Source organism: Saccostrea cucullata, unplaced genomic scaffold (genome assembly GCF_032062105.1).
Source record: "Saccostrea cucullata isolate Sc308-1 unplaced genomic scaffold, CSIRO_AGI_Scuc_v1 ctg1876, whole genome shotgun sequence".
NCBI classification, from domain to species: domain Eukaryota; kingdom Metazoa; phylum Mollusca; class Bivalvia; order Ostreida; family Ostreidae; genus Saccostrea; species Saccostrea cuccullata.
In genome coordinates, this window is record NW_026929714.1 from 70472 (window position 1) to 84699 (window position 14228).

The window sequence follows — 14228 nt, forward strand, 5'->3', positions numbered from 1 at the left end:
GTAAGAGGCAGATCTCTGGTTTATGAATCAGAACTGAGGAAGGAGGGGGTTACACGTATTATGTTCTTTAACTTGTTTGCTAATTAACTAATGTCAAGTGCATAGTACTGTTTATGGGTATTTGGTGAAAATGTCAATCTGGAGACCGAGTATACTTTCAGATTTAACCATAGAGAAAAATAGCAAAAAATACATTTTTTGAAATATTCCTCCGTCTTTCACTTTTTCGGAAACAAGATATCTGTGTATCCGGTTCTGTGTAGTATGTTATCAAGAATAATTTCCTGTTCGGGATGGTTTTTCCTTTGTTTGAAATGCTGAAAAAATGATAAAATTAAGACCCAAATCGTGTATAATGCTGATAAAAAGGATATATTTACAAATCAACTCAACAATGGCAGACTAAAAAATTGGAAACGTATCGCCAGAAGGGTAAATATGTCGCCATATGGGGTGATGCTGTAGATGCGAATTCTAGAGATGTTGATGATAGAAAAGGTTTGTTTCCCATTATTTATTGGGATTATCAAATACATAATCACCAGAGCATTTTATAAAGGCAGTTTACGCTGTCTTATAGGAAATATTTTTGGAAATTTGATGAAATGAGTTTGCTCATTTTGGTGCATATCCGAATTTCCTCGAAGTGAAAGTACAATATAAGCGCCCTGTAGGATGTCGCAGATCTTAATGTGATACACCTTGATCCTTATTTTTAAAATATTCAATGTTTTATTAAATATTTGTTTTTAATGTCACTTACTTTTTTCCTAAACTGTAGACCCACCATTTTTAATAACTAAAGAATACAGTTAAATTGCTTCTTGATTTGAAACATTCCAAATTTCTACAAGTCTTGCAACTCCTGTAAAAGATAAATTTTAACTATATGCAATGATGGACCATTATTATATCTTTTAAAAAATTGTTCCTGTATAAATCACTGCTATTAAAAGTGTAACATTTCCAATGTTTTACTGAGCAGTCATAAAAAATTAATGTTTGACCACACAGTAAGCCATTTTTTATACCTTTTAAGAATTTTTCATAAACACATGAAACAATTTTTTTTCTCAAAGATCAGTGGTTTAGATTTAATATGAGGTTATGAAATTATTAGGTGCAGAACTATAGCTCTCCTAAAAAAATATATTGACAGACAGGAGAGCTACAGTGCCACTGATTGAAAAAACTGTATATTTATGGCGCACAAAAAGTGTGCTGTTTCTCGATTTATTTCCCCATGTTTTTTAAACTGTTATCTCAAAATATCACTAACCGTGTGTTCATCACATATTTTTTCACTGCTTTTAGCCATACATATAAAATCTACTTTAAAACTGTTGTTAAACAAGCCCTAAAATTGAAAAAAAATTTTGTCTTTTTATGCTGCCATTTAAATCAATAATAATACAGGGCCAATGTGTGTTGTGCAGAATTAAGAACATCAATGTTTTTACATTTGAAAAAGAGTAAGGGATTTTTAAAAAAATAATTTTTTTTTTAAGGTAACATTCCAAAAAAGAAAATCAATATGATCAACTTTTTGTGCACAATAAATATTACAGTTTTTTTAATGGGTAGCTCTCCGGTCTGTCAATATATTTTTCTTTGGAGAGCTACAGTTCTGCAGCTATATTAGGGATGGGTATCGCTAAAAATTCATTTGAAATATAACACAATTTTTTCCCAAAATATCACAATAGCATCATGGTATTTTTACAAGTAATTTTTACAATGATTTTAAATGAACACTATATTGAATAGGCATTATTTTTCTTAAAAATATGCAAGAAAAACAAATTTTCACTTTTTAAAAATTTTTTATATTAGGCCATAATCATGATAATAAATAAATTGCTATGAATGTCTCAGAAAAATGTCCAAATTTTTTTTTAAATAAAAGGCGGGCGAGCGCATGTGTGTTTATGTTTTTTATTTGATTTAATTTTGTAGATTTTTTATTGACCTATGTCAATCGGTGTAATTTTAACACACATACCTCTATAAAGTCATAGTAAAGGTTCAATTATCTCTTACTTCACATCATCACATATCATCGACTTTGTGCGGGATTTAAAACAGAAAGTAGAATGGCACTATAATATTTTCTGTTAACTTATATTTCTCGATACAATTTATTGAATTCAGAAAAACAGAAATAAAAAAAATCGAGGCGGGGGTATAACATATGCAATATACCGCATATAGTTCTTTTGAAATTTTTATTTTATATGGCCTTAATAAAATTAATCATGTTATGATGGTAAGATGTCGTTCTTTTCACCATTTACAACAATTTTTAGACTTTCTGTAATTGTCATTTGAAAGATTGAACAAATAAATAAATAATTTCTGGACTTTATAATAATTATGTACCTAAATACCGGTATTTAAGTCTCTGAATCATGATATGTATCACACAACAAAAATCATGATATACCGGTATACCGATAAAATCGCACATCCCTGTGCTATATAATTATAATAATAATATCATGAACATGATATTTTTTAATACAGTCATAAGTACACCTTGTTCAAATAATGTTCTACATGTATAAAGGAGAACTTTTGCAAATGTAGTACACACATTGTAAAATAAAAACAGGTGGAAAAACCACCTCTGATCCCCAAATGATCACTTTTTGACATGAATATTAATCATTTTAGTAGTTTAATTATTTTTAATCTTTTTTTAACTCTACAAGATTGTATCAAATTCTGCATGAACTGTACCACTAATGCTGCGTGCTTTTTTCTAAATAATGAAAAAAAAATCACTAAGCTTTCATATTTTTAAAAATATTAATGATTTACACCTTTGTGTTGTAGGAGTAGTGCTATTCAACTGCTGAAGGATCAAACACATGGACCAGTGTAACCAGCCGCTAAGTTGTAGAACAGAATTAACCAGGCAGTGTACATCCACAGCTAATGATGGATACCCACCAAAGATCCCAGTGCAGCTTTGCTTTAACCTATAAACATGTTAGAAGACAATATGTAAAGCTGAAAACTCAAGACAGTGAACCCTTTTTGTGATGTTAATAAGTTGCTTAGGAACCTTTTAATTGTTTACTTTGATTACACTCGTTACCATGGATACAAACCAGTGCCAGGTGTGTGGGAATTTTTTCATCACGCTCACATCCCTCAATAACCATATAGAAACTCACAGCAAGAAAGAGCTGTACCATTGCATCCTGGGATTGAGAAACACCATAGCCATGTTGTCTAGGCAACCGTTGCCAGAGGCAACTTACCAGGAGACGGTCAATGTCACGGCCACTGACCTTTCACAGAACCACCAACCCCACAACTCCGCCCCACCAGAAAAACCGATCACCATGGTGACAAACCCAGCATCTGCCTCTTCCTATGAAATCCATACTTCTGCAGAAAGTTCACAACCAGGGATCATGCATCCTAAGCCTCCTGCTTCCATAGAAAACACAATACCAATAACACCACCTCACCAGGTTCTGGTTAACTCTGAACCGCATGCTCATCCTGAACCACACACTACTGAATCTGGCTTGCACCAAACCACTGAGAACCTGCAGAGTGCAGCTGCCCTTAATAATGTCACAGATTCTGGGAATGTAGGCCCCAGCGAGGGTGATATGTTGACCTGTCCGATCTGTAAGAAAAAGCTAACCTCGTCATACACACTGTATCGCCACATGCAGAGTCATTACGACAAACAGGCCGACACATGTCAAGTGTGTGGAAAGGAGTTTGTAGGTAAGTACCAATTTGCAAAAAAATATGGCATAATTCTTGAATTATGTACCTGACGTAAATGCTTATAGTTGATTTTGTCATTTAATAAGGTTTTAAACAAACTAATAATTAAATATTTATTCATTTCATTTCCTATTCTACAGACATGAAAAAGTATTGTTGATTTATCATGCATTTAGCAGACATGAATTTATATACTGGTAATTTCTTTCATTGTTACGTAAGCAAATGTTGGTCTTACATATGAATTTTTTTGTTGCTAGGTAAGCGGAGTTTGGTCGTTCACATGAGGACACACACAGGGGAACGTCCGTATAAATGCAACACGTGCGGAAAGCAATTTGCTCAGTACGGCACGCTGTACCGGCACCGACAAATACACAACAAAGCAGAAAACGCCAACAACCAGACTCCTGCAACTCCAGCCCCAGCAGAAACTGCCCCGACAGAGGATCCAGCCAATCAGAAACACCTACAACAGGGACTAGCCAATCAGAAACACTTACAGCAGAGCCCAGCCAATCAGAAGCATGTTCAGAACTCAGCACCTGCAACAGTGGGTCCAGAGAGTGAACAGATGTCATCTGAAAACAGGTTAGAGAGGGTGCCCATGGTGACAGAAAACAGAGACGTTTCTGAGGTCCCTCGGGCTCCTGAGAAGACCACGATTCTTAGTGTACCCAGCACGGAGCACATGACACATGATCAGCAGGAACTGGGGGAAAGTTCAGGGTACCCCAACCCACCCCACGTGTCTGACACAGAGGCTATCAATAATCTCCTGTATCAGCATGTGTTTGGGGACCAACAGCAGTTTCTGCAGGGTTATCTACAAAATCAGCTGTTTGCACAGACACTTGCGAGATTTCCCAACTGGGGCTCCGAGTTTGCTCTAATGGCTGGATACCCGGGGTATGCTGGTCTGGATTACAAGAAACCAGAAGCAGATCAAAATTACGACATGTCTGTTCTACCAAATCCCCAGATAGAGAAAACTAGGGCTGATACCTCAGCGGACCAACTACAGGAAACTTTCAGTGACAATTCAGTCACATCCTCTAAGTCAGAACGTCTGGAGTCATTTTCTAGTCTCACTGAGTCTCTTCTACGCAGGAGAAATCAGAGTCCGGTTGTGACCACCGTCAATTCTGCTGTGGGTCCAGGTATTCCTGCCACCCAGACACTGTCTGACTCCACCCCGTCGGCCTATCCGTCATCGCTCGGTATTCACCCCCCACCTCCCCCCAGCTACGAGGCAGCAGTCCAGCAATCGTTAGGATCACCAGCACTCCTAAACACACCCGTGGTTGAAAATGATCAAAGTCAGAATTCTCTGTCCACAGCAGTCAACATGACCATGGATATCTCCTGTAAAGTCTGCGCTCAGAAGTTTCAAACCTCCGCAGAACTGACCAAACACATGTCTCAGCACACTGAGAAGAACTTTGTTTGGTGTCAGATTTGTCACAGTAAGTTTACCACGCCGTTCTCTCTGCGTCGCCACATGAAGATTCACACCGGAGAAAGAGACGAAGTCTGTGGTGTCTGCGGGAAGCGCTTCATTGATAAGCCCCGCCTCGTGGTGCACATGAGGACACATACAGGGGAAAAGCCGTACGCCTGCTCCATATGCCCTAAAACTTTTTCAAGGCGAGAAGTGCTGAAGCGACATGAAAAGACACATTCAACATTCAAACCATTGGAGACATCAACCCCAAAGCACATTTACGAGGACATACCAAGGAAACAGGAGGTTGAGGTAAGGAAAGAGCCGGAACAGTCTCAAATGGACTCTGGGATGTATCTCTCTTTTGATGAGGATAAGGCGGCAATGATGTCATACCTGCCGAGCGATCATCCAGAAAACACAACTGTAATATCGGAGCCAGAGCCGGAAAAACCGGTGGAGGAGGCCCGGTATATGTACACAGCAGACGACATCAAGTCAGACACGCCTCCAGGAAGTGATGTCACCTACCAACATGAAGACATACCCATCATGCCTCAGCAAGAGGAAGTGTCTGCAGAAGTGAGCGACACGGAAAATCCCTCTCCGAAAGCCATAGAAAACAATCAGGAGGTTTCCACTGATGTACCTTCTGACTCAGGAAGTGGGAAAGATGCAGAGGTGGATCGCGATTCTCGCACCATGAACGAGATCAATGACATGTTGATGAGAAACTTCACCAGTAAGGTAGAGGGCGCTAAGCCATACCAGTGCGATGTGTGTAATAGGAAGTACACGATGCAGTCATGCCTACGGCGACACATGCTGGTACATACTGGACTGAAGCCAAATCGATGTCAGGTGTGTGGGAAGTCGTTCGTGGAAAAACAGCAACTCTTGGTCCATTTCAGGTGAGGATTTTAGTTAACTAGAGAGGCGGCGAAAATAGGAATTTTGATTTTTTTTTTTTTTTTTTAAATTTATGTTATTAAAATTGATTAAAGTAAACTGTTAATACTTTTATTTTGCATAGTAGATGGTATGGATTCATCATGGATAATACATATATATGTGTTATTTTTTCTGTTTGTTTCTTTTGAAACAGAGAAATTTTAAAGACGCTCTGACCAATCTTATACTAATGGAAAATGTTTTTTGAGAAAATTCCTGGATTTGCACCTGAGATCTTCTTTTTGTACATTTGTTTTGGTATATTTTGCTATTTATTTATTTTTTGTAGGATACACACAGGAGAACGTCCTCACCAATGTTCTGTGTGTGGGAAACGCTTCACTCAGTACGGAACACTACATAACCACATGCAGGTAATATCAGATGTCTTCTCTACAATTCTGTATAGAATGATATTACTACAGCAAAACTCGGTTATAATACAATGAAGTCACTGGGACCTATGAAATTACTTCGCTACATCCGTAATTTGTTATAACCGCTAACAGGCTAAGAAATTCATTAAATTTATATAGCTGATCCAAGGTGACTTCGCTATGTCCGTAAATTCGCAATATCCATGTTTGTACTAAACAAGTTTTGCTGTATACCAACAAATAGTACTGTTAGCTGAAAGACAATTTTTCATAAATTCATACTACAATATTTCCATTTCTATTTGTTAGCTCTTCTGAGCCAAAGGCTCAAAGAGCTAATGCTATGGCCATTTGTATGATGTGCGGTGTGTGTTAACTTTTTAGAATATGGGCCATAACTCAAGAACCCCTTGGCCAATCAGTGTCAAATTTGTCACAGGGTATCCTTGGCCCAAGGGCTACCCTTTATACTAAAATAAGGGTTGGGACCCTTAAACAAGGGGAGATAATCAGGAAAACAAAACCAAAAGTACTGGTTGCTAAAAAATCTTCTTCTCCAGAAACACCAGGCGGATTTTCACCAAACTTACATACAAGGATCAGGATATGTTGAAGATTAAAAATTGTTCAAGGCATGACCCTGGGGCAAAGGGCGTGGTCTCAAGGTCACTTCAAAGTTGACATAAATTTACAAATAATAAAAACGTTTATATTTTGCTTACTATTAGGACTAGGATCATCAAATCTTATAAGTTGATGCATCTCAGGACTTCACATCATGTCAACTCAAAAGTAGGTCACAGTGACCTACTTTTTAAATTTTGTGGGCATTTGTTTTCAAATTGATTTGAAGGCATTTTTCGGGCACTTTTAGGCCTATGATCATCAAACTTTGTCAGTTGATGCATCTTGGGTCCTTGAACAACGTCAGCTTAAAAGTAGGTCACCATGACCTACTTTTTGAACTTTATGACTAATTCTTTTTAAAACATTTAATCCAATTATTTCAGACACTGAGAGGTTTAGAATCATCAAATCTTGTAAGTTGATGCATCTTGGGACCTTAAAACATATCTATGAAAAAGTAGGTCACTGTGACCTACTTTTTGAATTTTGTAGGCATTTGTTTTCGAATTGTTTAAAAGGCATATTTTGATTACCTTCAGACCTAGGATCATCAAACTTGGTCGGCAGATGCATCTTGTGACTTTGAAAAATGTTGACCAAAATATAGGTCACGATGACCTAGTTTCAACATTTTATGGCTATATTTTAGTATCTTAGGTATTTATTGGCTCAAACTTTGTGAGTTGATGCATCTTGGGTTTTCGGAGAGGAACAAACAAAAAGTAGGTCATGGTGACCTATTTTTGACATTTTATGGCTTTATTTAAGTATCTACGGAACTTATTGGCTTAGAATCATCAAACTTTGTAAGTTGATGCATCTTGGGTTTTCGGAGAATGATGTCCAAAAAGTAGGTCACTGTGACCTGCTTTCGACATTTAATGGCTTTATTTAAGTATCTTAGGTATTTATCGGCTTAGAATCACTAAACTTTGTGAGATGATGCGTCTTAGGTTTTCGGAGAGTGACAACCAAAAAGTAGGTCATGGTGACCTACTTTTGACATTTGTGGCTTTATTTAAGTATCTACAGTACTTATTGGCTTAGAATCATCAAACTTGGTAAGTTGTTGCATCTTGGGTTTTCGAAGAATGATGTCCAAAAAGTAAGTCACGGTGACCTAATTTTTGAAATTTTATGGCTTTATTTAAGTATCTACGGTACTACATGTAACTGGTTTTGAATCACTAAACTTTGTTTGTTGATGCACCTTTGGTTTTTAGAGAATGTCGACCAAAAGGTAGGTCATGGTGAACTACTTTTGAATATCTCAGGTACTTATTGCCTTAGAGTCATCAAACTTTGTCAGTTGATGTATCTTGGGTTTTCAAAGAATGTAGACAAAAAAGTAGGTCACGATGACCTACAATTAAATATCTCAAATACTTATTGGCTTAGACTCTTCAATCTCTGTTTATTAATGCATTTTGAGTCCTCAGGAAACTTCAATCTTAATATAGGTCACTGTGATGTACTTATGGTTTTTTATAGCTTTATTATTAAAAATATTTTCAGTCCTAATTGGCTAAGAATCATCAAACTTTGTCAGTTGATGCAACTTGGGTCTTAGGATACTTATATAGGATTAGAGGCTTCAAATAGAAGTGATAGATTGTACAATTTATCAGAAGAGCGATTCAAGGCCCTTGGGCCTCTTGTTTTCTTAATGATAACTCTCTGAAACTTAGTTGAGTTAATTTTTTTGATCATTCTACAGGCGTGTAAATTTTGCCAAGCGGTTGGTAAGGAGCTAATATGTCCTAATATGCATGTAAATCTCATGCGACTGTCTTTGAGTTTAAGACTAAGGATGTCTGATATGCATGATATTCTTGTGTGACTGTTTTTATGTTCAAACAAAGCTATATTGTTTTAAATTTTTCTGCAGGTACATCGGAAGCAGCAGTTGAGTCAGGCTATGAATCTGAGCAGTAAAGGTGAAGAGGAATTATCAGAGTTTACAATAAAGAGAGAAGTCAGCGAGGAGGACGAATTCTCAAAGCAGTCACAAGAACTAGTCAATGGTGAAGCCGTGCCCTCAGAAATCGAAAGTGCAATTATAGAGCGCGAGAACCAGATGACTGAAGCTCCCGCCATCAAGTCTCCGTACATATCGGACGAGAGCAGGAGTCTAGATATATCTAACAAGCTGAGGCCTAACGTTGCCACTCTGGAGGATAGTCAGGAAACAGCATCGGTCACGGGGGATGAGGACAGAGAAAATTCTAAAGAGGAGACCAGTCCGGGGGCAGGAAATGTAGTTGGACAGGTGGAAGATACGGACACGTCTGAGGGTAATGAGAAAACGGAAGGAGCGGGGAGCGGATCTAAGGCTGAGAGGCCCGCGTATGACTTCCTGTACGGGTATCCTACCACTAGTCTAATGTCGCTGAATTTATTGGCCAACACATCTGAAGTTCACCAGAGTCTGATGGAGCACATGGCCCAGATACAGAGGGCGCCAGAAATGCATCAGAGTTTGCTGGAGTACATGGCTCAACTACAGCGAGCACGTATGGTGGGACTCACAGACTACAACACAGCCTTCACACGCCCCCCAGTTTCTTGTACGTACACGTCATCCAGTGATGTCGGCCTTAATCTGACCACTTCTGAAAGTCATACCAAAATCATAGGTCTGAATTGTGACATGTGCGACGCCAAATTTACTGATCAGGAAACGCTAGACAGCCATATGAAGACTCACGCGCTGAAAAACGGCAATGACGCAATGCTGAGTCAAGCCACAGAGGCAACTTCACCCACTAAAAGTGACAAGTTTCACACGTGTAAAACATGTGGAAAGAGTTTCAGTGCTTCGTTTTGTCTACGGCGACATGAGATGATACACAGTGGCAATAAACCCTATAAGTGTGACTACTGCCCGAAGGCGTTCGTGGAGAAACAGCATCTCACATGTCATGTGCGCATTCACACAGGCGAAAAACCTTATTCGTGCAGCACGTGCGGAAAAGCGTTCACACAGTACGGAACGCTGCACAAGCACCTGCGCACGCACAATAAAAACAAACCACACAAGTGTCAGTTCTGTGAAAAAGCGTACTATGAACGTAGACAGCTAACTAATCATATGTTAACGCATTTTGAAAACAAAGGGAAGTAACTTGTCCACGCAAACCTTTTAGGAAAAAATGATTCCTAGGGGTAGCAAAAGCTTTAGAAGTAATATTTTTGTGGTTGTAAACTATTTTACAGAATATTTTAATGTAGGGGCCAAAATGTGTCTAATAGATATCATCCTCATTATCTTTTGAAAATCGTCAGAATTCAAGAAAAGACTTAAGAAAGAAGCAATTTCTTAAGGATTCCATAAGGAACCATTTTTCTGTTCATTTAGTAAGAAGGCATTTTTACGATTATCAGATGTTTCTTCAAAATTTTTAATTCAACGGAATTGTTCATCCTTATTATAATTTATGATATATTTTATAAAGCTGAAACTTGTGTACTAGTCTCGAAGAAAAGCATTATTGCTATACATGGTATACATGATTCGAATAGTCTTTAAAGATTCCTTTTTAAATGTGCTTTTCTTGAGAATTTATTTTTAAAAATCAGGTGAATTATATTTGGCTAGAAAACCTTTAAGATAAGTTTATTTATATTAAATGTACTGATATTCAAATGTAGTGGATGACAATGATGAAATTAACAAAACTTTTGATTTTTTGCACATTTATTTTTATCTTTGGGAAAAAAAATTATTTCAGTACGGTTGTTTTTTGTAAATGCTATTTTTACCTTTTTTGCTGTTCAACAGTTTTCAGCAGTGCTCGTTTTTTATTCAGTGTTGATATTCAGTGATGATTACATTAAAAGATCTGGTTTTTTTTTCTTTTCTTCATCATGTTTAAACTGAAAATAGAAAGATTAGATTGCCAGTCAGTAAACATTTATTGAATTGATTTATTTACACAAGCATTTATTTGTATAGAATTTTTCCATTTTATTTTTATTTGAAGAAATATTTGTTCTACATTGTATTTATTTTTCTCTGAAAAAAAATCTTATGTATCACACAAGGTTGAAAAATTACAAATTCATTAGTCATATATATTCAGAATTGTTGTCAATTTTTTCCCTTTATTTTTTTTCCAGTTCATTATATCATTTATACATATAATGTATCTTAATTGAAAAGATGAACTTTATGAAGAATTTGAAGAGAAGTTTCCTTGTAAACACAAGTCATCAAATTTTTACAATGAATAGAGCTATATTTTAAATCTTGTCTATTTCACAAAAATTTAAACCATTTCTCCATTAAATTGATACATTCTGATTCATAAAGGTAATTTTTTTTACCGACAACATGTACAAGGAATATTTGAAAACATAAAATAATGTTAAATTCATTTTCAATCTACATGTTCATGATGACCTCATTTTTCTATTGAATATACACTTACAATCCATAAAAGGAATCTGACTGAGAAAAGAAAACGAAGGCATTCTGATTGTAACCAGAATACCGCTAAAATTCTGCTGAAATCACGACAATGTTCATTTTAATGTATATTTTTTATTTCGTGGTAGTAATAGATAAGACTTAGCCTTAAGTAAAGAAAAACCCATTGACCATACCCACAGCTCTGAGTATGTACGGCTTCACCAAAAAAATAAATGAGAGATGTCGTTTTTATAAATGGTGCCAAATTGTTGACCTTATTTTGTTCACATATCGGTAGAAACCTGCGTGTGTACAATGTTTACTTTGATGTGCTGTCCCCCCCTAATAACATCGCCTATATATTCACAGACTTTCCATTGGAAAACCTACATTGTTATATTATGTCATAGAGAAAAGATTATGATGTAGTGGATGTTAAAGAAATTTTTCATTGGTTGCTATTTATAGTATAGTCATTGATTGGCTACTTTTTGCAGATCTGTCAATTTTAATCTTGTATGTATATTTTTTTCTCCCATTATTTAGAAATGCACTGGGACGCCCCTAGAAAGTGTGAAGTCCATAATTTAATATTTATTCAGTGTACATGTACATGTATAAAGGATGATTTATGATGTTTGACAACATCTGTTTTGTAATTATTTACTAGAATATGTGAGATAATGGAATATGTTTTCATGATTGTTTTCAGGAAGTTAAGTTTTTTTTTTTCCCATCAGTTCACAGTTAGTATTACCGTATATAATTGCAGCAATATTTTTTCCAGCATTTCTTGAATTTATAATGATGCATTGGAAGATTTTTGCCCCCCCCCCCTTTCCTCCCTTTTTAATAAGAGGGGAAAACATTGATGAGAAAAATTTACATACTTTTTATATGAAGGAGAGAAGGGAATAATTTCATTGTTGATATTTTTAAAGTTTCATCATTGAAAGGTGGGTACTTTGTCATAGAACATAGAGTGCTTTGTCACAGAATATTGGGTAGTTTGTCACAGAACATTGAGTACTTCATAAAACTTTGTGTACCTTGTCAAAAATCATTATAAATTCACTGTTACTTTATTTTTGTATCTTTGTACATTATCATGTGAGATGCATAAAATTGATGTATCAGTCATGTTAAGAAATTCAGGCATTATAAAAAATTGCAGTAAGCATTAAGTGCCCCGTGTACTGATCAAAAGTAAAGCACTCTGTTAAAAATTGTACTTTAATTAACTCTAATTGTAAGATAAGTGTTATCTCTCCAATCGGAAGTCTTTGAACCTTAAATAGATCTGTCTGTGACAATTTTTCCAGTATATGACTTTATGTCATTTAAATTCACAAATTTTGTTTGCTTCAGAAGGGGTTGCACAATGTGTTCAGGTTATCATCAATGTACTCTCTTTAATAATCCAGAAAAGGTTAACCATTTTTAAATTAGCAACTTTTATACTGTATTGTAATTAAACCAAAGGCAATATACCTGTACTGTCACAAATGAGAGAATGTGTTCATATTTTTGACATGGTGGTAATATATATATCACTATTGCTGAAAACTGCCTCTATCACCATTTTTTTTTCTATCATCAGTTTTGATCTGAAACTATCATGCTTTTTCTCTTGTATATACACTTTGGTGCTATGTTTATTTAGAAAACATTACGCAATTCAGATTGGAATTTATAGAAAAATTTGTATTTTTGCTTTTCACAATGTGTACAGCTATATATTTGTAGATGGGGTCATGTGACCCCGTCTATTTTAAGTCTTTCTAGGGGCGTCCTAGTGGAGTGTTTGTGTCAGATGTTTGCTTTAATGTTAGATAATGCATGCTGTAAGTGCCATTTATTGACCGAGGCTGAAGGCCGAGGTCTTAAGCCAGTGCTAGGTAGATGTTTGTGACGTAATCATTGTTATCAACCATTTAGATCTAGTTGTCTCCTTATCAATTAGATATGAATAAATATTAAGAAAATGTTATTAAATTTTCTTTTTCTTTTAATTATTAGGGTGAGGATCCGAAGGCTTGTACTAAAAGTTAGAACTATGCCTGTCTTTACACCATAATATTTGTATATATAATAAAAACGTTTATTTTACCCCTACTTGAAAAATAGGGGTATTATAAAACTTGCTGAGACTTTCACTGAAACTACATTACACATTGCCTTTATGTACCTCCTATTTTACGTTCTGATAAAACATATATTTAGGGTTCCCATCACAAAACATGCATGGACATAGCTGCAGATCTGTAGCGTTATGGTTTTATATATTTGTCTTTGACCACATCGTCTCAAGCCACGGTCCGGAGTCCGCATATATAGCTTTCTCCTACCCTTGGCTACTTGATCATAAAAACCACTGGGGCCGGTAACAAACTGTTTTTGATTTTACGTAATCACTCTACTTATATAATTATATATATATATATATATATATATACAAATTTCTTTTTGTATACATATAGTGATTACGTAAAATCAAATACAGTATGTTACAGGCCCCTGTGATAAAAACTGTCGTAATCTTGATTATTTACGCCTCTCTATTGTGACGTCATATTCTGTCAGTGGCAAGTTTTGTTTCCATCGCAATCGAAATCAACAACTGACGTCAACAATATACAAGAAATTAGGGAATAACTATCTCCTAATT

General features: G+C 36.0%; 1 protein-coding gene across 1 annotated transcript; it reads left to right on the forward strand.

Annotated features, from left to right (window-relative positions):
• The first annotated feature begins 284 nt into the window (after positions 1-284).
• Positions 285-13550, forward strand: LOC134282002 (zinc finger protein 629-like). Its single transcript, XM_062764440.1, has 5 exons — positions 285-498; positions 2836-3747; positions 4011-6105; positions 6435-6519; positions 9038-13550. The coding sequence occupies exons 2-5, from the start codon at positions 3102-3104 to the stop codon at positions 10271-10273; spliced, it is 4062 nt and encodes a 1353-aa protein (XP_062620424.1). The 5' UTR covers positions 285-498; positions 2836-3101; the 3' UTR covers positions 10274-13550.
• The last annotated feature ends 678 nt before the right edge of the window (positions 13551-14228 follow it).